The sequence below is a fragment of the Phycodurus eques genome, chromosome 11 (assembly GCF_024500275.1).
Source record: "Phycodurus eques isolate BA_2022a chromosome 11, UOR_Pequ_1.1, whole genome shotgun sequence".
NCBI classification, from domain to species: domain Eukaryota; kingdom Metazoa; phylum Chordata; class Actinopteri; order Syngnathiformes; family Syngnathidae; genus Phycodurus; species Phycodurus eques.
This window is the reverse complement of record NC_084535.1, coordinates 13,264,934-13,292,932: the sequence shown is the minus strand read 5'-3', so window position 1 is coordinate 13,292,932 and position 27,999 is coordinate 13,264,934. Positions and strand designations below refer to the sequence as shown.

Genomic DNA, 27,999 nt, shown 5'->3' with positions numbered 1-27,999 from the left:
CAGACACGCCAGAGACCCATCTTTTTTATACAAACAAAAAGTACATTTGACATAATATGACCCCTTTAACAGACCGTGTTTAAAGCTTTACATACTGTACATATGCACAAATCATTAGATTTGATTTACTTTTAATTTCTCGTCTGTGGGATTGCATTAAACAACACGGTGAAACAACACTTGTTTGTGCCAAATGTGTCTGCTGTATATTCCTGCTGGAGTACTGACCAAGGGGAAGGGGACGTGGGTCAAGATATCGCGCATTAGAAATTGCATTAATCAACAAATAATAATAGCGGACTGACTGGAGGCCAAGGTTGGCCCGACAAAATGACAACAGTCAACACTTTTTAATGTTTGCCAAAGTGTGGGAAACAAGGACCCGCCGTTCTCTCTCAGGATACCCCATTGTGCAACGCACACACACACACACAAACACACACACACACACACACACAGGGTGCATGGGAACTCGCTGGCAGAAAGAGTCACTCAGCAGAACAATGCTAATATGCTCATCAGTTACTGTAGCTGAACAGGAAATTATAAGTTCTTTTTTTTCAATGGCATGTTTGTTTTGAAGAGAACTTTAAGACAACTTTAAGGCCATACAGTTGATTTATTACAGAAAAGTCGTAGAAAACATAACAGTTTCGTTATATTACCAAAATGCATGTACAAATGATGTAAGATGTAAGAATGCGTCATACAAATTGTGAATATATAAATAGTGTCACACACACGCGCACACACACACACGGAGACACACTTATACTGGGTCACAGGAGTGAGTTTTGCCCTCCAGCTGATGGACAATCATTGACCTCAGAGCGATGTATCTGTACAGGGGGAAGAAAACACATCATCTGCATTATAAAAATAATTTTAAAAAGAGGTGGATGACATTAGATATCGTAGTTAAATGATCACATTGACTGGGTTCCGATGCAGGAATGTCACTCATATGACTGCAGCGGTTTCTTAACTAACACTGCTTCCATTGACGGCCTCGCAAGTTTGTTTTGATTTTATAACGAGGAGACATGGACGTTGGACGCCATTGTACATGTTCAATTAGTAGGGCTTTGTATCTTATACATTCAAGAATCTTCACATACTTTTTTGTCAGTTTGTTTATCTCCCGCTCCTCTTCCTCTTTTAGCTTCTCCACAAAGCTGTCCAAAACTGGAATCTCAAACTTGATGTACTGGGCAACCTGCCGAGGGGAAAACACGGAAATACTGTATTTAAACACAAAGAATCTGCAAATGCCCTGTGCAGACATCCAATCCACTATAATACAGTTAGGTCCACAAGTATTTGGACAATGACACCGTTTGTATGGTTTTGCCTTTATGCTATGCACAGAACTGCAACAGAACTGAAATAAAACAATTAAGATGTGATGCAAGTGAACACTTTCAGCATAAGACGTTTACCACCACATTATAGGATTTACAATTTTAGGAATTGTAGAATACATCAAAATTCAATTGTTCATCACCAAAAGAACACCATCGCTACAGTGAAGCATGTTGGTGGCAGCATCATGCTTCGGGGCTTTCATCAACACTGACTGCTATTTGGAACTGTTCATAGCACAAAACCGTCAGGCTTCTGTTAGAAAGCCTGTCGGGAAAACCCTACTAGAACAGCTGGAATAAATTTGGGGTTAATCTGAGGCATTTTAAATGGTGGCAGGTGTGTGCTGACCCCCATTTAAGTTTGAGTGTGATTGGTTAATTCTGAACACGGCCACATCCTCAGTTATAAGAGAGTGTGCACACTTAAGATAAGACATAAGATCTCAGTTGTTTATTTTTACTTAAGCTCTCAAATTTTTTTTTTTTTTCAATTGAGTTGTAGAGGTTATAGGTCAAATAAGGATGGGAAAACTTTTGAAATGATTTATCTGTATCTCATTCTTTATTACAAAAACCTGCAATTTGAACACAGCATGTGTAGACTTTTGATAGATGCTGTATAAATGGGCATGTGTCTCTTTCTATTAAAGAGGTCATTAATATTTAAGTTGTAATGTTAAAAAAAATAAGCGGCACAGTGGACGACTGGTTAGCTTTTCTGCCTCACAGTTCTGAGGACCGGGGTTCAAATCCTGGTCCCGCATGTGTGGAGTTTGCATGTTCTTCACGTGCCTGCGTGGGTTTTCTCCGGATATTCCGGTTTCCTCCCACCTCCCAAAAACATGCATGGTAGGTTGATTGAAGACACTAAATTGCCCGTAGGTGGGAATGTGAGTGCGACTGGATGTTTGTCTAAGTGTGCCCTGCGACTGGCTGCCGACCAGTTCAGAGTTAACCCCGCCTCTCGCCCAAAGATAGCTGGGATAGGCTCCAGCCTTGCCGCAACCCCAGTGAGGATAAGCGGTACAGAAAATGGATGGATGGATGTTAAAAAAATAACTATTCCAGTGGCATTTAGGCGTGCACAGTTTAATTGGGGTTAAGATTACGAGGAGGTCCGTGGAAAAATGTCTCCCCGTTAAAGGGTCCTGGCACCCAAAAAGAGAACCCCTGGTCCAGAGTACATGGACATCACCATATTGTCAGTTTCCTCCCTGGATGCGCTTTGTTGGGCACTCACTTCTGCTTGTATGTGGGTCTTGCTGCTTTCAGTTAATGTCTTCAGTAAGGGAAAAGCAAGAATTGTGCTGCATGTACACAGGATGTGATTTGGGACTTGGAGTGGTGCCGATGTGAAACAAAGAGGATTTCTGCTTCACACAACTGAAAGCTGCTTTACTGTTGACTAGCTCAACTATGCTCTCACATGAAATGCGACATGAGAGAGACACACGGCTTCATCTCATTTTATTGCCCTGATGGGTGAACTAACAGCAGTCCATTTTATGTATTGCATAACCTGACTTTTTTGCTTGTTTTCATTTTAAAATCAACTTGAGTTTACTTTAGTTTCCCCTCAGTGCACTCACAACATGGCCGCCTATTGTCAGACAAGTCCCATAGCCGGATAGCTTTCCTCAGCTTGCTAAATTTAACCTGACATAATTAGTCCATTGTGTGCCTGTGCTCATTTGAAAGAGATCACCCGTGGACACCGTGATGAAAATGAGACTCACATCGTAGGTGACTTCCTCTCCCAAGTCAGCCTCCATGATGAAGATTTTGGAGATCATCTCGCAGGGTCCGTGAAGCACACGGGTCACCAGCGGGTATTCACCATCCCTCAACTTGGTCCGCTCTAAATCAAATAATAAAGACAACTATGATTGTAATCTTCTAGAAATTACGCATCCACTATTTAATTTACGAGAAATATTTCCTTATGAAAATGATAACCTACCGCCAGACTCGTGGACCATGTAAAGGACAAACTCCTCTGATTTATTTTCCACCTTAAAAGATAAAAATATATTAAGATATGATTGATCTTTATTTCATATACAGTATAATAATAACAATAATAATAATAATAGGTGGCACGGTGGATGACTCGTTGTCACATCTAAAAAAAATGAAATATTTATATGTTAATGTTTTATTTATTTAAAAAAATATATTTTTTACCCTTACTAGTGGGTACCCTGCCTTTTGCTCAAAATCAGCTGGGATAGGCTCCAGCTCACCCATGAACCTCATGAGGATAAGTGGTATGTAAAAATGGATGAAAGAAGAATGAAAATCCACTAATTATTGACACCCACTATAATTGCATTGAATTTTTTTTTAAAGCAAAATAAAAAAAATTCCGCCAACAAGCATTCTTACTGTCCATTCCCTTAAAAAAAAAAAAAAAAAAAAAAAAGGGGAAAAAAATTATTTTGTAAAAATAATCCGCAAATAGGTGAATCCGCTGGTGCCGAACTGCGAGTCTACCGGGGTCAACTGTATTATGTAAGTAAAGATTTTCAGAGTTAGTTTCACTGTTAGACTAATGAGAAACCCTATTGTTATTTCAACAATTACATTTATTAACATATGCATTTGCCTTACCCTAAACTTTTGTAGCAGCATGTTAAGGACCTGTACCGTCGTCATGGCGCTGTTAACTCGCACGTTAGTGACTGAACCAAAGGCTGGAGTGAACACAGATGTCTGTGAGAAGGATGACACAAACACAAATCTGTTCAGCACTCAAAATGTATAACAGTGTTTGGGACTTTCTGTGCTCAGTTCTTGTCATTTCCCCACTTAGGGGCTTTGAACATTTTGTACGGGAAGTCCAAACTAGAAGGGAAGTCAGTGGTTGAGCAGCTGCACAGTGTTGGACAACACACACACACGCACACACACGCGTGTGCGCGCGCACACACACAGGAACTGATGAAGTGCTCCTAATAGGACTCATTAGTGAAATCTGCACACGGCCAACCTATTGTGAAATATGAGCAGTGCAAGTAGAGGAACATCCTTCCAGGAAAGACCTTCCCCTCTGCACCTGCGCCTGTGTGTGGACATGTAACCGTGTGTGTGTGTGTGCTTCTTTATACCTTGTGGTTGTAGAAGTGCCCGTTGATAGAGAACCTGTGTGTGCGTAAACGCTGCAGGTTTCTGGCGGTGTTTGTCCTTGACCTCCTCTGGACTTGCATGTAGGATGCGTCACTTCTGGTCCTCAGTAGCTGTGGAGACTCCTCCTCCTGCATCCCCATCCACACCCATCCCTAAATAAGCAAAATAAATTACTGGTACTTTAAAATGGTCGGACAAGCAATCCATCCATTTTCTATAGCGTTTGTCCATTGATGTACTGGGCAACCTGCCGAGGGGAAAACACGGAAATGAGCTGCAGCCTATCCCAGCTGACTTCGGGTGAGAAGAGGGGAGAACATATAGCCAAACAACCGTTCACTCTCACATTCATACCTATGCACAATTTAAGAGTCCTCAATGAACCCAATATGCATTTTCTTGGAACGTCGGCAGAAGTACCCGAGAGAAGACCCGCGCGAGCACAGGGAGAACATTCAAAATCTACACAAGATGACCAGAATTCAAACCCAGAACCTCAGAACTGTGAGGCACACATACTAACCACTAGTTACGATGGCAAATTTAACATAAGAAAATTCCACTCCTTCATAATTTGCGCATCAATAAAAAAAAATGAAAAGGACTTCATTGTTGGGTATTACATTGCAGCATATCAGAGCGCTTCCCTAATACACTTCAATTATGCTCTCGAGAGGTTGTGAGGAGTATCGGAACGATAAATGAAAGAGATTTTCAAATGATTTTCTCCCCATAATCCAGATTTCACCTTCTTGCAAAATAAATAAACCAATGAATAAATAAAATGAACCGGATATTTCATAACTAATCGTTTATTACACTTGGAAAATTAGAGTCGGAATTTTTTTGCTTAACTGAGCTGGAATCTGTCAAACAACAGCGCTTGGCAACAATGGTATAGTATACTTTATCAAGTGGACATTAATTATTCATGGAGCGACTTTAAGGGTACCGGTACTTGAAAAGCTTTACATTTAGTAATTGAAAACAATTACAGATTAAGCCCTGACCCAACAAAAAATTTACATTAATTGTCATTTGTAGCAATAGTGTTTAGCACAGTTGCCTCACAGTTGAGCAGATCTGAGGTTTAATCTTGGTTTAGGCGATCTCGTGTGGAATTTGGATGTTCTCGTCATACCTTTCAAGGTACTCAGTCTTCCTAGCGCTCACATTCCAAAAATATTAAATTCATTAAAGACCCTGTAAAGTGAATTTAGACATTTGTTACTAAATACATTAGACATGTTTGACGATAATTACTAAAAAGGTGCAAAGAATGAGAACTATGTAGTACTGAACTTTGTAGATACCTGTAGGCTATAGCATTAAACTGTTTTTTTTACCATTTCAGTTTTCCAGATTTTTTTTTTTACATGGCTAAAACAGCGCCCAGTGACGGACTCAGGTGTTTTGCATGAGTCCCCCCTCTCCCACTAGAAGTTCAAATTAGTGATTATCCGGCGCAAGAGCAATTACGTATTTATAATTACTTGAACCATTTCTACCAGTACAGCGTGAAGTTAGCTAGCTAGCTAGCTATGCTTACACCCAGCTCAGTGTCCTAATTTGAATTCCAAAGTGTTATGCATTTTGGGTTATTTAGGTAATAGGTTATCCTAATATGTTGGAAGACAAAGCATTGTGGATATACTAAAACTAGCAGGAAGTACGTATGGGCTCAGATGTCTGTGATGTTGTGTGAGCCACACGCTGAATAACGTGTTCAATAACCGGAGGTGTCCTGCGGACGAGCAGCGCCCACATTAGCTCACGAGCTAGCTGGTGGCTAGCACCTCTAGTCGTGGCATGGAAAGCCTTGCGTCGATCGCCAGTTGACAGATGAGTGTGTTTTCAGTGCATTCAACAAACATGTCCACAGTGTTTGAAAGTGGAGAGAACGTCTTAATTTTTCATGATTTCGAAGCCTCATTTTATATACTTGGCAATTTTTTTAATCATTCAAAATTGCCTGGCTTCTAAACAACTCTTTTCTGTGGTGTTTATTTTCACTTTACAGGGACTTCAAAGACTCTAAATTGCATTGAATTAAATATCCTGATAAAAAATATCACATGGCTAAACTTGTTGCTGTAAAATCCAGTAATCTGGATTGCAATGTTCCAGAAGTCTGAAGGGAATTAAAATGAATTCTGAACCAGAACACATTAAATGTTTTCACTAAATACAGTGTGTACATGAGTGTTGCACGTATTGAGGAGGGACCAGATCAGAGCTATAATTAGTTTCAGTGTGGTAACACGTGATCTGAATTGATCAGTTTCTCATGATCAGATTACATCGGCACGTGAGTCCGTGGAATTACGCTGATTGAAGCAGGGCTGTAATCTGTTCTTAAACGTGCAATCTGTTATAATTAGGTGTGCGTGTGTGCGCACGCGCACACGTGTGTAGGATTAAAGGGCACATGTGTTACTCACCTGCTGGTCCATTTTCCCTGTTCAGTGAGTTGTTGTTCGACTCTGTTGATCGTTGCTTTGCAATTATAGATGTATTGTTCCTGTAAATGCAAACATTAAACATAAATGTTTTTTCTGTAATACACTGTATACAAATGTATGTGAATGCAGTCGATTAGACAGTTTATGGAAAATATTTTCACGTGTTAGATAGAGTTCGAAGCTTAGTTTAGGTTGATGGCAGATGACACTGAAGGACACAGGCAATTATTTAAATTGTACTATTTGTCTTTTAAATTGACAGATTCTCAAATGTCCATATCAGACTGCCATTTTTTTAAGTTTATGTTCTGCAGTCATTTGAATACAAACCCGGATTACTGCCACCTAAATTATATTCTTAACTGAGAAAAAGAAAATAGATTACAGATATGCAATGGATATTTCAAATTATTAGTTTTAACCTGAATTACAACCCCAAACTGAATTATATTAATTTTGCTATCGTGTATGACAGCATGAAAACTATTTCTTCAACACACTTGGAAGCTAAATCCATTGTTAAAGTTAAAAGGTGATGGATTCTTGTTTAGTTTTTATTTCTAAGAGACTTTTCTGCAGACAACAATTCAATAATGACAAGAATTTGCGATTGGTTGGTGACCAGTGCATGGTGTACCATGCCTCTCGCCCAAAGTCAGCTAGGATAGGCTCTGGCTCACCAACTACCCAGCACTATAAAATATGAATGGATGGATTTTAGAATCTAGCCAACATGGCCATCCACACATCACAACCAATCAGTGGTCTGCAATAATGATTGCTGATTGTTTCATTCAATAACTCCTCGACACTGACGAAAAAGCCAACAGACTGTTGGTACAGTATATTATTTACAGTTTTTCATTATTGGCTATTCGTTATTCCCTATCTCCTGCAAGTTGTGGTGGTTTACTGTAGCAAAAAGAAAGTGATAATAAATGGCATTGTGTTACTTTTGTAATTCGTTACCTCTTCGCACATTGGGTGTTATTTACAAATAAATGCGTAGAAATGTTCTCATGCTGTGCAGAAGTTGAGCATTTACGCAAAATCACCGTCAGATTCACAGCACGTGCATACCGGCCAATTTTCTTCGCACCACCGTCCATATGTTAGTGAATCAGAATTCATTCTATATTCCGGGCTCATGGCCTCGACCTGCAGTCTGCATTAACTGCGCCCCTATTGCCTTACAAACCGCATCTCAGCCAATGCGGGAGGTTTAAGTCACAAGAGATGGCTGAACCAAAACTTCATTAACTTTCATAATCTTTTTCCAATTTTCAAAAAGTTAGTATGTTGGTAGCTTGCTATGCACAAAAAACGACAAGATATAGCCTAATAATCATGTAAAGAATGTTTTATGTATTCCGAAGTTAAATGACAGAATGTGGCAAAAAACATACATGTACCTATACAAAAACAATTTAAGAGCCGAGAATGAACAGGCACTGCATATGCTTTTAAAACACACAGTAAGGAATACATATAGCACAGCAAAGAGGCATTTGTGGTTGATCAAATTCATGAAATTAGCGTTGGCAGCGACTGAAAATACAGTATATGCGACATATGCCGACCGGAGTACGTCACAATTCAACCATGCCAGGTGGGATGTGTTTGTGAATCTAACAATTTACATCACATTTGCACACAGAAAAAAATATAAATCCAATTATTGTAGGGATTAGAAAGAATACTGAAGCCTTGGAAAACCTCGGAAATGCGAGTGGTCCGATGGCATTTTCTGCACGTTAAGTGACAGCGTCGGACTGCACGCAGACAACTGCAAATATAAATGCAATATACTACTGTGTAAGCACTTGAACGGGATAAGGTAAAAGTGATGACGTAATCTTTTTGTTGTTATATAGGACAGTCAACCCATTAGCAAATTCCTGGTTTGAGTTGTTATTGTTAAAAATGTTGTTATTGTTAATTTTTTTTTATTATTGTTTTTATAAACTGTAACTGTAGTTCCAATATGTTGTGCAGCTTGGGTAGAAGATGCGTTTAAACTTCTCTCGAAAGCTGATCCTGCATTATTTGTGTGAACGTATGGTCTAATGAGGTTCTAAATTTGTTCGCAGAGTACAAACAAAAACAAGTACAAACATAATGAGGAATCACATATTTGTGTGATTAGCGTGCATACGCACGATTTAAGCACATAACTGTGCGTACACACGGTTAGTTAATAAGGCCCATTGTTTCTATCTTAATTTTCCTGAAAGGCTCTTTGAATACAGTTTTCACTTTCACAAAAAAGTAGAAAGCATAATGTTTAAGTAAAATAAATATATTCACCTCATTTCGTAGACAGGTGAATAACAGTTAATCACAAAAGTAGGCCAAATATGTGTTACATCAACATCATGTACTAGTAATGTATACAGTCGGGTTTTGCTAGATGACACAATGCAGGGTGCACAATGAGGGTGAGGGTGTCCTTATGTACGTTCAGCACAGGGATTGCGAACGTGTCTGTGTACTCGCCTGTCATACCGGTTGAGACGCAGTCTTTCGTTGTCATCGTACATTTGAAGTCTGATTGGTCGATGCAGACCCCAGTGGATGTTCAGCAAACCCTCCAGGATGAGTTCCCCCTCCTCCTCCTTTACACACGCGTGCACACACATGCACACACGCGCACACGCGTTACGCAGAGAGGAAATCCTGCCACAAAGGCTCAATGTCAGGTGTACGTGCAAGAACAGGCGCTCCAGGGTGAAGCTTCTCATTTAGGAGAAACGGCATCAGGAGCACCACGCCCTTTCACAACAGTGCAGGGGTGAAGTCATGTCTGTGAAGCACAGAGGGCCACAGAGTCGGGACGGCTTTGGGTCACGTAGGTGTAGGTGCGAAACACTTTGATTTGGGCCTAGTCAGCCGCTATATTTAGCTCATAAGGAAAAACTGTCACTTAACTGTATAAAGCTTTAATGTTAGCACAAAAACGGGGAAATTACTTTTAAAAAAAAAAAAAAAAAAAAAAAAAAAAAAAAGGCTTTTCCCATAAGTAACTACATTGTGACCCAAACCTAAATATTATAAACTGTTAAAAAAAAGGAAAAATAAATAAATGATAGTAACTGTTTTCTCTGTCAGGCTGCTCTGTAACCTATAGGGCCATATTCTCCTGTTTGTGCGGAATTTTTTTCGCACCTAGCTTGCACACCTTCCAGCTACGCACATTCTGGCGTCCAGACTTCTGACACACCCACCGTGCGTAACTTGGAAATGTGTGCGTAGCCACCAAAGAGGCGTGACTCATTGAAGTCTGAGGCTGTCTGTAAATCATGGACCATGAAGTTTCTCTGAGACTTGTGAATGTCACAGCACTTTAAATACAAAAATGCCTTCCGTAGTGGATGTGTCATTGCCATTGACAAACCAATTTTTAAAAATATGATAGACCGCACACATGATGGAAAAAAGTCTGGATAGAATGGCTGGCGCGGAGCAAAGAATGGACTGCTTGTATAACACTGTTAAAATCTGAGATTTTAGATCCAGTACAATCCAATACTCTCTTTTATTTATTTATTTTTTTCCCCCTCCGATTTCCGATCCCAAAAATTGGATAGGCACACCTGTACTTTTAACACATGGAAAACCACAGGATAATCGCTCAGGAAAATCTTTTAGGGACATCCAACAATTGGGCCTTTGCTAACTTTTATCGGAAAGGGGAGATATGCTCAAACTTAGCCCAATTGTTGATATCCGTTTACCCTGCTTAAAGTTACTGGGTCATACAATTTTTTTATATTCTCGGGTGGGGGGAGAGGGGACACATGTAATATAAGTCAAACAGAGAACATCGTGAAGTGTCGTATTTTAAATTTTCGTGAGTTAGCAGACTACTCTTGGTGCATCGACAACGACGGAAGATGTCAGCAATTACAGAAGTATGGTAACTCAGCAGCATCAAGAAAATGAATTAAAGTGAAAACAAATTCACTTTAAGAAAAAAACTCTTTCATGACACAAGACCCTTTTGGTGAGAGTCACTATTCGTAAAGTTGTTGCAGAGCCAGTAGAAATGTTTTGCATCTGATTTTGCTTTTGTTAAATGATATTTTAACATGTCAGTTGGTTTTGTAATTATTGTTTTTTCAAATGTAAATTATTTTCAGACCTAATAAAAGTGTTTCTCAGCAATACAAGTTTTGTAATTTGCTTCATTATTCTCAGTTATAATATTTTGTTACATTGCCATATTTTTATTACCATAGATTAATTTTTATTACCATAGATTAATCTATATAATCTTTATGTACCATAGATTATTAAACCTGAGCAGTTAATACAAACCCTGGACAAAATGTGCATTTTAATTTGGTTTATTAGCATTATAATTTATTCATGTTTTTATTTACAAAGATCTTTTACATATCCGTAGTTACGCAACTCCATATTTTAGTGTTTACAAGCTGTTAAAAGTGCATGAATAATCAGGAGCCTGCGTGTCCTCATCATGAGCGGGTTGGTCCACAGAATCACGATGCAGAGAGTTGTTTTGAAATATAAAACAAAGAGCAGCTGTTTTTTGTTTTTATTTTATTATTGTCATGGTCAGAGGAGAACGCCAAATTGCTCCCACGGCTTTATTGTGTCTGAAATATAAACATTTAATGAGGCCAAGCCTCCAAGCACACTGCTCCAAGGTTTCCGAACTGGCATGAACACACTCCCTCTCGCCCTCTCTCTCACACACACACACACACACACACACACACACACACACACACACACACACACACACAGGCACAGTAAGGTCAGCAGGGCTATATTTAGGAGTCACGCCTAATCACACTGGTTCAGGCTGCCACTATAAAGCTGGAATACGAGGTCCACGAGTCAGATACTTGACTGAGACGACCTCACTACACCACTCAGCTTCGTACACCTCAACTACAACTACATCAAAAAGGGTGAGCAAGCTTCTTCTTCTTCTTGCTTCTTCTATTATAAGATAGTAATATATTAGTGTAATATACGTAGGAATGACTAACAAAGCCATATAATACCAAATTTGAACTCCATTGCAGTGGAATACAATCGGTTATGTGAATTATTAACTGTACAGACAATGTTTTAATAAAATCTAAACATTCCTAAATGTCATACAGTAAACCAACATTTGATATAATTCAAATAAACTAAAATTGCTCACCCTTTTGAAGACGCCTGAGGTAACAGAAAAGTGTTTGCTGGGTGATACGAAAATAGGCATTGCTGGAATTAAAAAATGTTTAGTCAAGTGTTTTCCCAACCTTTATTGAGCCAAGGCACCCATTTTACATGAGAAAAATCTCATGGGCCACCACTAAACAATTATGTCACAAAAAGTATGTATAAAATATGATATTGTCTCATCTTACGCAAAAATGTACTTGGTGTGTGTGTGGGTCATGAGTTATTCTGTTGTATGAATGCCAACAGGTGGATACACAGCTTTAGTCTACCTTCTGCTACCTAATGTAAGAACATTAAATCCTTCTACTTGTCACCGTAAGTCGTGGGCATAGATGGATGAATAAAAATCTATTTGTAATGAATAAATAATAATAAAAAAATAAGTGAAATTGCATAATTTCCCATGGCACACCTGATGATCTCTCATGACTTATTAGGATGCAACGGCACTCCGGTTGGGAATCACTGGTTTAATGGATTAATGGGGCTATGACAAATTGTAATAATAATAAAAATAATAATAATATCAAATACAAATAAAATATATATTTAAAAATAAATATAAATGATAACCTTGTTTTCAAAAAGTGTATTTCAAAATAATTGTATATCAAAATGAAACAAACGTCAAATGAAAATCTAGCTAACAACATATTTAATACATAATTTATGTAATTTACCATGATTGTGGTTGTATGGTTCAAAATGACAATAAAATTCCTCTTTGACCCTGTTTTTATGGTTTTAACAGTAACTCAAGCTGTAAACAAAGAAGTACTGTTGTACATACTGAAGGTAACAGAGAGAAATATTAGGATATAGAAATTGACAATTTAGTTTTTGCTGTTTCAGCATGAAACACAGACGCTTGCTGCAGTCCCTGCCTCTCTTGCCCACCATCATGGAGACGCTGGAGGACACGCCTCTGCATCCCGCGGCCTGCCAGTCCGCCCAGAGCTCCCAGTCCCTGGACGACTACATGAGCAGCATCCAGGCTCTCGCTCTTCCAGAGGGGGCCCCGAACCCGGGCCCCTTCAGGCTCCAGAGAACCCCCAGACTGAGGCAGTTGTCCAAGGCTCAGATGAAACATTCTGTATCGGCCTCGCTTCCTCGTGGCTCCCCGCGCGCCCACAGGACTTGTAGACCTTCTTGCGTGGGTGGGAGCGGCACAGAAGATTGTTCGCTCAGGCGACAACAAGACAGTCGAGGCAAAGACCCCGTGGACTGGCTTTTTGCTCAGATGAGGACTTGAAGGGGCTTACTGGAACTTTAACGCTCCGGCAGGATGGACACGCAAGGAGTGAATGACTATTTATTTGCATGCAATGTGAAGACTTGCTCATGTTTATACTCTTTATACATATGTGCTGTATATGCTACAGTTTCTATTAAAAAGCTGAAATCATACCAAATCACTCCATATGATGATGTTTTATGTTCACGACAACCTAAACACTTGTTGCGAGTGGTGGGGTTCACCCTGGACTGGTCGCTAGTCAATCATGAGGCACATGTAGACAATCACCATTCACACTCACATTCACACCTATGGACAATTTAGAGTAGTATTCATTAATGAACCTTACATGCATGTTCGTGGAATGTGGAAAGAATCATGAGAAAGCCCACGCAAGCATGAGAAGAACACGCAAAGTCCATAAAGAAAGCCCAGAGCTGAGATTCGAATACAGAATCTCAAGATTGTGAGGCAGATGTGCTAACCACGAGGACAATTGCTGCCTCAACCCAAATACATACTTAGTTAACATACTTTAGGCAACCAAAAAAATTATTCATTTCGTTATAAACTGTTTAAAATATTTTTTCAGACAATTCTAGAGTTTTATAACATTTTAAAGCAAATATAATTGTCATGCACTATATTATAAATGTATACACAAATATTGATCAGAAAGGTAAATAGAAAACATCCAAAAATACAGTCTGGCAATTGTATACAAGAAATATATTGATAACTATGGCAGAGAAAAAAATGATTCTGAAAGGAAACTTTCTAGCACATATACTACTGTGTACTCTGTATTTTTTTCAAGTACTATTTCATTGCTTATATAAATTTTATCGACACCACAGTGTGCTAATGGTTAGCACGTTTGCATCACAGTCCAGAGGACCTAGGTTCGAATCTCAAATTCCGAGGGTGCACCCCGCCTCTCGCACAGCCAGATGGGGTCGACTTTAGCTCACCCGCGACCCTAATGGGAACGAGCGCTATAGAAAATGCATGAACGGAAATATTTATATATTCGTTATTCTACTACTGCGATTGGCTGGCGACCGGTCCAGGTTGTACCTCGCCTCTCGCCCGAAGATAGCTGGGATAGGCTCCAGCACGCCCGCGACCCTAATGAGGATAAGCTGTACAGAAAATGAATGGATGGATGTATTCTACTAAAGTACAACACTGACATCTAGTGGTCATACGTGGTCTTACAACTGAATGCGATTTAAATTAAAACAACCTCATATAGCCACGAGAGGAAGCTACACTTGACGACAACGATTGAAGAAGTGCAGTGCACACAGTGCTGTACATACATTTTTTGTTTACTTTTTATTTTACTATTAGTTTACTCACTTAATTACTGTCGTGCACATCTTATTTAGAACTACAACAGGACTTGTATGCCTTTAAAAACAATTAAACACAGCATAGTGGCCGTTATTGTAATACTATTTTATTTTGTCATTTCCTTTACACTAATACAACACAATGTGAATACCTGTAACATGACATTTTTCACTTCTTTTCCTTTCAATAATTAATCCCTAATTAATTCTTCTTCCCATTTTCCCCATTTGGTGGTCACCGTTTCCTTCTGGGCGGCACAGTGAACGACTGGTTAGAGCGTCAGCCTCACAGTTCTGAGGACCCGGGTTCAATCCCCGGCCCCGCCTGTGTGGAGTTTGCATGTTCTCCTCGTGCCTGTGTGGGTTTTCTCCGGGCACTCCGGTTTCCTCCCACATCCCAAAAACATGCATTAATTGGAGACTCTAAATTGCCCGGAGGTGTGACTGTGAGTGCGAATGGTTGTTTGTTTGATGTGCCCTGCGATTGGCTGGCAAAAAGTTCAGGGTGTAACCCGCCTCCTGCCCGATGATAGCTTGGATAGGCTCCAGCACGCCCGCGACCCTAGTGAGGAGAAGCGGTTCAGAAAATGGATGGAAGGATGTTTCCTTCTGGCGGCACGGTGGACGACTGGTTAGCGCGCCCGCCTCACAGTTCTGAGGACCGGGGTTCAATCCCCGGCCCCGCCTGTGTGGAGTTTGCATGTTCTCCCCGTGCTCCAGTGGGTTTTCTCCGGGCAATCCGGTTTCCTCTCACATCCCAAAAACATGCATGGTAGGTTAATTGACAACTCTAAATTGCCCATAGGTGTGAATGTGAGTGCGAATGGTTGCTTGTTTCTATGTGCCCTGCGATTGGCTGGCAACCAGTTCAGGGTGTACCTCGCCTCCTGCCCAATGATAGCTGGGATAGGCTCCAGCACGCCCGTGACCCGAGTGAGGAGAATCGGCTCAGAAAATGGATGGATGGATAGATGTTTCCTTCTGAAGTTATTATTATATATTTTATTATTTTCCTGCCCTAACTCCAATTTTACCCCGGCTTATGACTGTCAGTGTTTTTTTTTTTTCAAAAACATGCATGTCACTTTCACTGAAGTCTATAAATTGTCCGTAGGCGTGAATGTGTGTACAATTAAAACAAGTTAGTAAAGTGATCTGGGACTCCAGCAAGGTTCCTCTTCCGTCATTCTAACATCATAATCATCCTCATCATCATCTTTATCCTGCTCCTCCTCCTAATCATCCTCATTCAGGTTACCGTTGCACACTTAGCTTTCAAACATGTCAGGGCAACTCCGAAAACTGCCTGTGCTCATTTTCCTGAACCTATAAGTCAAAAGCACCTGACTACTCGTTCTCCCACGACCTGACTCACACATCACCTGACGAGTACACACCCACCATCCAGCGTGATCGTGATGTCATCATCAAAAAAGCAACAACAAGATGAATGGATTATTATTCACTACATTGACCTCCTTTCACGCAGGACCTGTTTGCCTTCATCTGCTTCAGCCGTACAAAAAGTCATGTTTGCTCACAGTGTAGCTTTGACCCGCAGTTGAAAGAAACTATTGTGACTACACTTATCTGTTTATAAGACAGCATTACAAACTGTCTGGAAAAACTCCAAACTGTGGACTTTATGATATGCACCAGCCAAAATAATCGATGTGACTGTGGAAGTCACTGCGACACTGAGGAAGTCATTGCAGCACTTTCTTGGTCATTTATTTATGGATGATTTATTCATTATCTAAGTGAGTGCTCAGTATGGAGCCAGCACACCTCAACATTCAAGAGAAAAAAAAAAACCTTTGATTTCTCTCAGCCAACCAGCAAAGAAAAGTACCTTACAGTGTTAAAGCATTTAGATTTTAAATTTAGTTATTTTTTTCAGATGTGAAAAAAAAAGTAACAGAAAAACAACAAAACAAACAAGATTTGCCCTAATTTGGTCACTGACGGTATAGTGGTTCACTAGTCTTACATCCTTGTAGCGTTGGTTCAGTTCCCACTCAGTGATGGTGTGATATGAAAGCGGATATTTGTCTTTCTACACAATTGCCCTGTGATTGAGAGGCGACCGGTCCAGGCTGTAATCTGCCTTTCACCTGACAGCAACCTGGCACTACGATAAATGGATAGCTGAACAAATGTAATTTTTATTTTAATTTAGAAAAAAACAAAAACACCCAGCATAGCAGGCAAACATATATTAGAAAACAAATACACAATGACAATATAAAGGTAAATGTATTCTAATAAGTACAAGTTGTACATGAAAACTGTGGTTGGATTTCTAATTCGATGGTTGGTCTTCTGAGATTTGCTGAAGTCTCACTCGAGGTTGAACTTTTGAGAACTGTACATTTAACCAGTGATTCTCAAAGTGTGGTATTAATACAACTAATGGTACGTGGGCTCTCTCTTGTGGTATGCGACACAACCACTCCCTATAAAGTTGTATTTAACCTTTTAGTACAATACCTTTGCATTTAATCTTCAAGCACTGTTTGGTTTTAAACTTTTATTTAGGTACAATTATTTTATTTCACTTCTATGTGCAATACAGTTTAATTGAATCATTACTTTAGTACAGTTTTTTTTCTTCCCATATTTAAGCACAGTGTTAATGTTCAATGTTCAAACTCTGCATAATGTTACAGTGGCTTATAATAGTATGAGATATACTTTTTAGGAATAAAAATCGGTCTTGTTTTTGATGAACCCTTAGACCTACTATGCTACTGCATTTTAATGTTGGTTATTATGGTGGCACTTGGAGAGCTTTTTTTTTTTTTTTTTTAGGCGTTACTTGGTTTAAAAAGATTGAGGACCACTGCATTAATGTGTTGCACAAGTAAAATCTGCACCCTGTATGTGCAGCATGCAGTCTATGTAATTGCACGCCACGATTACGCTACTGTACGCTGAGACTATGGACAACATGTGGAGGTCGCCATCAGATGGAATGTGGGGGACTTTCCCAGAATGAGACAAAGTTCTGAGTCTGACTGGTTGGGGGACAAATATGAGGGCCACATCATGACCACGGTTGGCTCCCCACGCGCACACACACACACACACACACACACACACACACGACCATTCAGCAAACTGCTGCTGCGCACAAGGGGAAACTCCTGGCCATAAATGCCACGGAACAATTATCAAACAAATAACCGCACTCCTGAAAACATTTCTGCACACACAGCAGCAAAAGGTTCAGTTGGCGAGTGGTTTGTTTGTGTGTATGACTGCATATCTCTCTTATTCCATATTAACTGGAGAGAAGTGGGGATTTTTGGTGGTTGGAGCTCAGGGGCCCATACTGGACACTTGTACACAGCCCGTTTTACAGTAATCTCCTTTGTCTGCCTGGGAGCACTGGTTCAACTGGTTTCATTTTTGGTATGAGAGCACTCCACAGACCGTCGCTTTTTCTCATGCAGCCCAAAATAAACGGACAATGGATTTACCAAATTCCTTTCGTCCTTATTAACACCAAGTGATCTTACCTCACGAGCCCTCAGCTGGAAGTTCTTGCCTTCATGGTAGCAGTTGTAAGTGCGAAGCAACGACAGCATGTCAGACCTGACAAAAGAACAAAAACTTGAATTTGTGCTATTCAGTGCAATCACCATTGTGTGCAAGTACAACGTGTAAGCGGACTGACTCACTTGGGTATTAGTTTATCTGCACTGAGCTTCACGTGAGTTTGATTCTCTTCCATTCTGATGATAGTCCAGCTGTGGCCAAAAATAATTTATTAGCATTGCCACATTGGCAGAACAATAATAGTCGCTACCGATGTATTCTTCATCTGCTTTGGATAGAGTGATCACCAAGCGAACAGCTCTAAAGAATGACACTCCAAGTGATCTTAGAAAGTGTTATCAACTTGCAAAACACAGTGGTCACAAGCTCACTTGCCACAGCATTAGGTGTAATGAGAAAAACAGCATTAGGTGTAATGAGAAAAAACAAAAAAACAAACCAAAACAAAAAAACTTTATAAACATTCAGAGATTTGTTTCTAAAGATGTTATACATGTTTGAAGATAATTTCGGAAAACATGTTAAAAGACGCGGCACGGTGGCCGAGTGGTTAGAGCGTCAGCCTCACAGTTCTGAGGATCCGGGTTCAATCCCCAGCCCCGCCTCTGTGGAGTTTGCATGTTCTCCCCGTGCCTGCGTGGGTTTTCTCCGGGCACTCCGGTTTCCTCCCACAACCTAAAAACATGCATTAATTGGAGACTCTAAATTGCCCGTAGGCATGACTGTGAGTGTGAATGGTTGTTTGTTTGTATGTGCCCTGCGATTGGCTGGCAACCAGTTCAGGGTGTACCCCGCCTCCTGCTCGATGACAGATGGGATAGGCTCCAGCACGCCCGCGACCCTAGTGAGGAGAAGCGGCTCAGAAAATGGATGGATGGATGTTCAAAGACTGAGAATAATGTAATACTCCAATGTGGCGATATAGCGTTAAACTGTTTTTTATTTTTATCATTTCAGATTTTTTGGAGGCGTGGCTAAAACGGTGCCCAGTGATCCACTTCGGCGGCGTTCATGAGTCCCTCCTCCACCACTATATAAGAACTTGAGCAACTTCATCCGCATCAGTGGTTTCATGCATTCAGCAAACACGCCCACAGCATTTCAGAGCGGCTACAACGACTTGATTTTTCCTGATTTTGAAGCCTTATTTTATATACAGTGCTTAATTATTTTTTTCAAACATTCAAATTTCTCAGGGTTGTTAACAACACTCTTCTTTGTAGTTGTTGGCAAATTTGGAAGACATATTTAGGTGGGTAGAGTAGTCCAAGATTGTACACAAGAATACTTATTTTAGAATAATATAGGTATATGATTCAAGTCAGTTAAAAGTAGTCCTCCAAATAATTACTTTAGACTACTCAAGTATTCAGTAACTTTATTCTTTTTTTCTGATTATTTAAAATCAGAACATGAAAATCAAAAACACAAAAATATAAAATATGCAACTTCAGATATTAAGCAATGATAACACTTGAACTAAAACAATGATAAATTAAATATTTATAAAATACATAAATTCAGGAAAATTCAGTCACAAGAAATAGTCTGCACCTGAGGCATAAGTCTCTCTGACAAACCAAAACAAATAGCTTAGCCAAGCTATAATAGACAGATAAAAATAAAAGTAGCGAGCGGAATGTATCTTATTGTAACAGAGTAGAAGTAGCATTATCAACAAAAGTATTCAAGTAAAAGGTATGTTGCATTAACAGTACTCTGACCAGTACAATTTATCCCAAAATGTAGTGCCTTACTATACCCACGATAGATAGATAGATAGATAGATAGATAGATAGATAGATAGATAGATAGATAGATAGATAGATAGATAGATAGATAGATAGATAGATAGATAGATAGATAGATAGATAGATAGATAGATAGATAGATAGATAGATAGATAGATAGATAGATAGATAGATAGATAGATAGATAGATAGATAGATAGATAGATAGATAGATAGATAGATAGATAGATAGATAGATAGATAGATAGATAGATAGATAGATAGATAGATAGATAGATAGATAGATAGATAGATAGATAGATAGATAGATAGATAGATAGATAGATAGATAGATAGATAGATAGATAGATAGATAGATAGATAGATAGATAGATAGATAGATAGATAGATAGATAGATAGATAGATAGATAGATAGATAGATAGATAGATAGATAGATAGATAGATAGATAGATAGATAGATAGATAGATAGATAGATAGATAGATAGAACAGGAGATGCCCATTTAGGATAAATCACATGGTGTTGTTGACACAGAACCAGCAGACAGACTGTGAGGCAACAGCTTGTAACTATCACTGGCAAACCCTAAAACATGACCAGTGTCATTTTAGTTGATCCTGTGCAGCCCTTTCTGTACTTTCTCTTTAAAAAAAAAGAAAAAAAAAGTATGAGTTCATGGTTACTGGAAAGAGAAAGTGAACACACACCTGTTAAAATACAGTATAATATTTTTCTGATGTTATTAAATGAATTAATTTGAAAACCTACTGTCAATTAAAACCTGCACAACTCAATTGAAAAATACACAAATCGGTTATAGGAAAAAAACTAAAAGGATTAAGATTCAATCAGCATGCGGAAGTGCTCCGAATGTATCAGCTTCCAAGGTCAGATCTTGTGCACAGCCTTCTTTGGATTCTCTTATTTATTTTCAATTGGGGTTAGGTCCAGGATCTGGATATGTCATTAAAAAAAAAAAACTACTATTCCGTCTTTCATTTTGGTTTATGCTTAACGTCATCGTCATGCTGAATTTTGAAATTACTCTTCAGTGTCATCTTTCTAGCGGACATAAGGAAACCAAAAAGTTGCCCCAGTTCCAGCTGGAGAAAAACAACCACAAAAATATCACTCTTCACCGTGAGTATAGTTTTCTTCTGGTGATGCACGCTGTGGGTTTTACATTAACGCATGCTTGTGGAAGACCAGTTTTTTTTTCCCCTGCATTTTTTTTAAAGCTAGCTTTAATTGTACTGTAGAACTGGTAACAGGTCAAATTATAGTTTGTAGTTTCACATGAGAAAACAATGCTTTAATTTGGAAATAATTTCTCTTTCCGGTGTTAAATGTGGAAAAACTGTTAAGAGTGTCCTTCAGGGTGTCAGGGCTAAAGCAGAGTAATGGTGTCCAGGTTCTCTACAGAATCCATAGAGGGAAAGTGCTTTAGGGAATTTCCGGGTGTGGAAAGCCCGGCTCTTGAGTGTGCGGGGGAGGGGCGTGAGGGTATAAAGGAGCGGCGTGTGGTTCAGGAGATCATTGTCAGGGCTCAGTCATCTCAAATATGAGGCTCAACCTTCTGTCAGTGTGCAGGCTCATCTTGCTTGCTGCCTGCTGTGTGCTGAACACAGGTGAGAACATCCCCTGCTCATGTAGTGTGTTTACTGTCGCCACCGTTGTTCGATCCTATGTAAACTAATCTCACGACACCGAGTGACCCCTACTTAATCCTGTTATTTGTGTTTGTGCAGACAGCACGTTCGTTCCGGGAAGATGTTTGTGTCCTGAGACACAAGCTGGCGTGCGAGGCAAACTGCAGGAGCTCGCCGTGTACCCCAAGAACCCCAACTGCGACAAAGTCACTGTTATGTGTGTACCACGTGCAGCACACACATTCGTGTGCACACACGCACACATACACACACATCCAAGTGACCGAGTGTGCATGTGTTTTACAGAGTGACGCTGAAGAGCACCAATGAGCCTGTCTGTCTGAGTCCAGATGCTCCAATGGGAAAGCAGCTGATTCGATGCTGGAACAGGTAAAACGGAATCAAAAAATATTCTTATTGCATTTTTATCTGTTGAGTGGATATCTTTTAACTGGAAATGACATAAGATTGTAAAATATTCCCCATTTATTCGTTCTTTAAAATTCAATTTGACAAAAAGTTCCATGGGAATAATTATTCATTCTATTTTATTAATGTTTAGTTGATCAGAGCTCTTGATTTGTGTTTCTACTGGTGGTCCCCATGATATACTCCAAGCGGTCTGTGAATAATAATAATTTTTTTTGTCTGGATTTCGGACACTAATTTTGGTCAATTTGCAAATTGTTCAACTGTCGAATCGTCCACTGTAAAATGTTGGACTCATAGGCAGGCTTGTTCTTCTTGGATATTTGGAGATAGGTGGGCTACATTTTATTTTTATTGATTCAATTCCCAGGATCTTTTGGAGCTATGCAAATGTGCAATTCCTCAACATTGTCCCATAAGAATATTTTTTTATTTTTCAATATTTTTTTTCAATAATAACTTTAAAACAACTTCTTACAGTTAAGCATTTGTGTCATTTGCAGCTAAAAACAGGGATCCCTAAACTGGGGGTGCAAGATTGAAGTCTAATAGGGATCAGGTATAAATATTGGGGGTTTAAATAAAACCTTATTTGGATGTTAGGGGTGTGCCAACTTGAGATGTTGAAGGGGGTGCATGGCTGGAAAAGTTTAGGAAATGCTGAACTAAAAGAAGTCAATTCACCAATTAAAAATTCACTCACTTCACATTTTCCCAGGATATGAATAATCTTGGACTTCATACACACGCATACATACATGCAATGCATCAGCACATAAGCACAGTTCACGTCAGAAAAACAGCCTTTGTGATGCTTTTGTACACCTATGCTCACCCAACCCCCATGTCATCCTTCAATTTAGGTTAGAAATCAACGTTGACCTCTATACATAATAGCAGTGTATTACTCATAATACATGAGGTCATAGTTTACAGACATTGAATGCTATTTTGGTTGCATTCTTTTTCAAAGATGTCAAAAGTGCCAATGCAGCAGATATACAATACATGCACCCTGTAACTGAGCACTTCTAACACGCACACAGACAAATACCACATAAATGTTGCTATGTTTTCTAGAGCAAAAACTCAGGGTCGCAACGTGAAGCTGTGTCTGAGGAGGAGGAGGAGGAGGAGGAGGAGAGGTCAGCGCCAGCGTTCTCGACACCGCGGGAGAGCCTCAAATAAACCCCAGTAGCATGCAAAGTTTCTGTGCAAGAGCAGAGAGTGTGTACATTGGACTTTAGGATACAAACAGATATCAGGGCCGTTTAAAACCAGCAGGGCACGGTGTGATTTTATTTTTAATTTTCCGCAAAGTGTCACACAGCTGTGATCCGGCTGTCTGTGTTTGAAATGAGATTGGTCTTCTTATGCATGTTAGCAGTAAGAAACTTTTTTTTATCTGTCATGTTCACTAAAAAGCCCTGGAGGCTACATGTTAACTCCAACAGCTTTAACCAGTCAATATTTGTTATGTGCAAGTGCAAGTGTGTTATTTATTTTTTATATCACATATAGATACTGTTTTGAAAATAAACAAATTCAACAGAATACTAGTGTGTCATTTATTATCAAAGAGAGGATGTCATGGGAGTATTTCTTCGCCAGCAGGATGCGGGAGGTCACATGACCTCGGCTTTAGTTAATGAACCACAAGATGTGAGTCAGTGGAAGGGGAACACTTCTCGACCCAAACATCAAAAAGTGGCCTATGTTCAATTGACAGAAACTTCTCCGTGACATGACATGTTGTTATTACATTCCATTATGTTTTTTACGCTCATACATTACAACGCATTCATGTGACAAGGTTTGAGAACAATGAAAGTGGGTTGTTTATGGTGTCTGTTAAACCTCCCACTCACATTCTTTTATGGGCACTCATTGAATTACTTTTCACTGACATTTGAGAATCAATGTTCGTGTCATAACCTGCCTGGTTTTCCAACTGATCTCTTTGATATGTGGATGATTGCGAAATGACTGCAAGCAGAGATTAGTGGTTAATGGAAAGTGGAAGTGAGCTGCTTAACAAGGGCCTTTTGTGATCGCCGAATGGGACACCATTTTATGGAATAGTGACACCAGTCAATTTGTGATAAGATTAGATACAACAATTTCATATTCAATAGACACTTTAAAAGCAAAAGCCGCCCACATAGTTGCATGACATTTTCTGGAATAAATATTAAAACAAATAAAACAAAACTTGAAGTTCAAGCCATCATCATGTGTGACGTCGAAATAATTCACTCCACAAGTGTGGTTTACTTTTGCTTTGCTTTTTTGTGGGTGTGTTTCTTGCAATGGCACCACAGAAGGGTAAGACTGATGGCAAAGAGGAAAAGTGTGATCACCATCGAACCAGAAAACAATTGCTTCATTCAAAATAAGCAATACAGTGTGTAAGATTTGGAAAAACAGTGGAAAAAGGAAGCTTGGGACCAGCAGTCTTAATTCCTGGTAATCTTCCCTGAGACAAATACAACTTCACAGAAAAATTGGGGGGGGGGGAATCAATTATAAAACACAAAAACAACTATTACAGTGAACTCTCAAATATTTATGGTTCAACATTCATGAATATTTGCTGATTATTATTTTTTTTTTTTGCTCAGGCCAAAGAATGATATCTGTTGGAATCTTGACATTATTCATGGATAGTGTTTTTGTCTGCGTTTGAGATGTGCTTTTTTGTTGGCTGTCCTTGAATGCACCTTGAGCGCAGTCAAAGGAAAAACTGCAAGTGAAAGTGTATTTTCGGATTATCGCTATTCGGGCCACGGCTCGGCCCCTAGCCAACGCAAATAGTAGGGGTTCACTGTACTTTTAAATCTAACATGACTTAAATGAAATCTACTGTACATTAACCACATCAGGGCTTGAGCTCCTCGAGAGCAGCCTCCACCTGTTTATACAGTGTAATAGAGGGATCACCACAAAACAAATTACAGTCAGTCAAAAATTTATCATTGAAACAAATTAATATGTAACATCTGTAAATATTTTACACATTAAGTTACATGGTGGCGGCACGGTGGTTGACTGGTTAGCACATCTGCCTCACAGTTCTGAGGACCGGGTTTAAATTCTGGTCTTGCCTGTGTGGAGTTTGGATGTTCTCCCCGTGCCTGCATGGGTTTTCTCCGGGTACTCCGGTTTCCTCCCACATCCCCAAAAACATGCAAGGTAGGTTAATTGAAGACTCTAAATTGCCCATAGGTGTGAATGTGAGTGCAAATGGTTGTTTGTTTATACGTGCCCTGCGATTGGCTGGCGACCAGTTCAGGGTGTACCCTGTCTCTCGCCCAAAGATAGCTGGGATAGGCTCCAGTACGCTAGTGAGGATATGCGGTACGGAAAATGAATGAATGAAGGAATGAATGAAAGTTACATGGTTATAGCCTGTAAAAAAATGCTCATCAAACTACTGATATCCCTTGCTTGAACATGGTACAACACCAGTCACCTTTGCGATAAAGGGCTTTGGTTTAGTCTGTTTTGGTTTGTCAGTTGGACCCCAAAATTTCTATAGAGCTTGTCCTCATTAGGGTAGTGAGTGAGAGCCTATTTTAGCTGACTTTGAGCGCGAGGCAGGGGACAACCTGGACTGGTTGCCAGAAAAATTACAGGGCAAATTCACACTTGTATTCACATGCACCACCACTATGCAGAATGTAGTCCTCAGTGAGCCTAACAAGAATGTTTTTTTTGGAATGTGGGAGGAAGCCTGAGTACCCAGAGAAAACCCAAGCGAGCACGAGGAGGCCATGCAGACTCCACACAAGAAGACCCGAGCGGGGCGCTTCGGTGGGGCCGGCAGACCGCCCTGGGTCCCACGGTGTGGGACATGTCCCGTCCACCGGCCTGCTCTCGGGTGGACCCCTGGGCCTGATCCCGCCCCTCGATTGATTGGTTGGGGTCCTCAGCCGCCGCGGTTTGGCCACAGCAATTTCAGGACACTTCTGTCAGTCTTTGTGCATGTAAAACAGTATCAATTCACTTGCATGCACACTCCGCAGGCACACACCCCTTACTGTAACAAAGAACTCATGAATATGCAAATTGCTTGTGTATCCCATCTCGTCCTGTACACTATTAAAATTTACATAATTAATGCCACCACACTTCAGTTGTACAGCCGGGTTCACGACCCTGGTCCTGCATGCTTCTTCTCCTGTCCTTCCCTCACAGGGTGTAGCACTACAGCCCCATGCAACACTCATATTTAACGTTTCATTGTTGTAGATAATGTAATGATTTACTTCTCTCATTCTGTTTAAAATTAGTGCTTTGTCTTTTGTCTCTGTCTCCCTTCTATAAACTTTGTTCTGTTCGACTGATGAAGTCTGATTCTCAATAAACCTCAATTATAATACGACAGCGGAAGCACAGTAAAACTGTTTTGGCATAAAAGGGATACAGATTTTCCATTCTGCTTGACCTAACAGCCGAACAGGACAAAAAAAAAAAAAAGGGAAAAAAAAAAGAAGACCCCGAGCTGAGATTCGAATTCCGAACCCGACTGTGAGGCAGACGAGCAAACCACTAGGTTATTATCCGATACTAATCAACAGAATTACTAATATAGTTATACAGTAAATGTTTAACAGATAATTACCAAGTGTAATTTGAGAAGAATCACCTTTTATTGTCATGAACATGCATGCATGCACACGAAATGTGTTCTCTCCATTTTATCCATCACAGTGAACACACATTTGGGATGTTTCTTAAGTAGCTCTCACACATGTACAATGCTGCCACCCAGTGTTCAATGACAGGGGTACAAAAAGTCCCCCAAATTAGCACGAGCTCAACTCCACATGGATCACGTGAATCATCATCTTAATGTAATGTCATTAAGTATAGTGTTTTTCTACGATAGTAGGCTACTTGTGACACCAACTACGAGCAACAAATTCACTTGGGTGTTTTTAACATACTTTGCATATTTTATATTTCAGATGTATCCCTTAACTCCATCCCTTAAACAATATGTGATTAAAAACGAAATACATGCTTGGCTGTATATGGCAAAATTCGTGCTCTGGATGTTTCCAATTTAGAATTTATTATATAAAACATTTTTTTTTTTTTTTTTTTTTACAAATTATTGTATGCATCACAAATTAGTCTATAAAGGAGAATATTAGGTTTTGGTGCTTATTTAGTCAAACGAAGAATGGAGAAATCTGAAGTCTTTCAGTGTTCTAACTGTGGTGCTATTGTAGCTGCAACCACCTTTTGACCAAATCATCCCCCTTACCAATTTTGCCGAATGTCATGGAAATTGTGGAAGCGAGGTTGATAGCATTGCTTCCAAACATGTCCAAAATGGGGTGGTCAGTCTGTGTTTGTCCCTCGTGCATATTTACACATTTAAATGAATTCCCAGTCTGTCGACATTCTAATGAATAATTCAGGTGGCGTTGACAAAAAGCAGAGAAAGCTTGGAATTGGTAAAAGGTGCTTGTTCCCTTTCTTTATACTCCATGTGTGGACAAAGAAGCATCGCGAGAGCTGCATCCAATTAGCACACCTACACCGGCAACGGCCCAACATCATCACCACGAATTCAAACATCCATCCAACCCCGACAAGTTAACTCGCAAACATCACAATGTTGAAACAACCACAAAATAATTGTTAGGAGAAAGCACCTCCTACTTATTGCGTCCAACTTGAGATCTCGTCCATCTCTTAGTTAAATTATAACATTCTGTCATTGAATTCGAAGATGATTGGCTAAAGGTTTATTTGTTGTAAATACTTAAAGCTTCTTACCATAGCAATTGAGGTCTCCTTGTTCCTTCGTGTGGACTATCAGGCTTATCTTTGAGCAGTCTTCTTGCCCC

General features: G+C 39.8%; 2 protein-coding genes across 2 annotated transcripts; one reads left to right on the top strand and one right to left on the bottom strand.

The window, feature by feature from the left end:
• Positions 1–27,993, bottom strand: rassf4a (Ras association domain family member 4a). Its single transcript, XM_061689553.1, has 12 exons — positions 27,929–27,993; positions 18,876–18,982; positions 18,430–18,498; positions 18,268–18,343; positions 9,458–9,567; positions 6,929–7,011; positions 4,472–4,638; positions 3,975–4,076; positions 3,325–3,376; positions 3,101–3,222; positions 1,119–1,216; positions 1–839 (listed from the first exon to the last, which is right to left on the bottom strand). The coding sequence occupies exons 1-12, from the start codon at positions 27,929–27,931 to the stop codon at positions 770–772; spliced, it is 1,059 nt and encodes a 352-aa protein (XP_061545537.1). The 5' UTR covers positions 27,932–27,993; the 3' UTR covers positions 1–769.
• Positions 21,606–23,692, top strand: LOC133409486 (C-X-C motif chemokine 11-like). The gene is made up of 4 exons (XM_061689552.1): positions 21,606–21,688; positions 21,809–21,926; positions 22,016–22,099; positions 23,219–23,692. The coding sequence occupies exons 1-4, from the start codon at positions 21,622–21,624 to the stop codon at positions 23,334–23,336; spliced, it is 387 nt and encodes a 128-aa protein (XP_061545536.1). The 5' UTR covers positions 21,606–21,621; the 3' UTR covers positions 23,337–23,692.
• Positions 27,994–27,999: the final 6 nt, after the last annotated feature.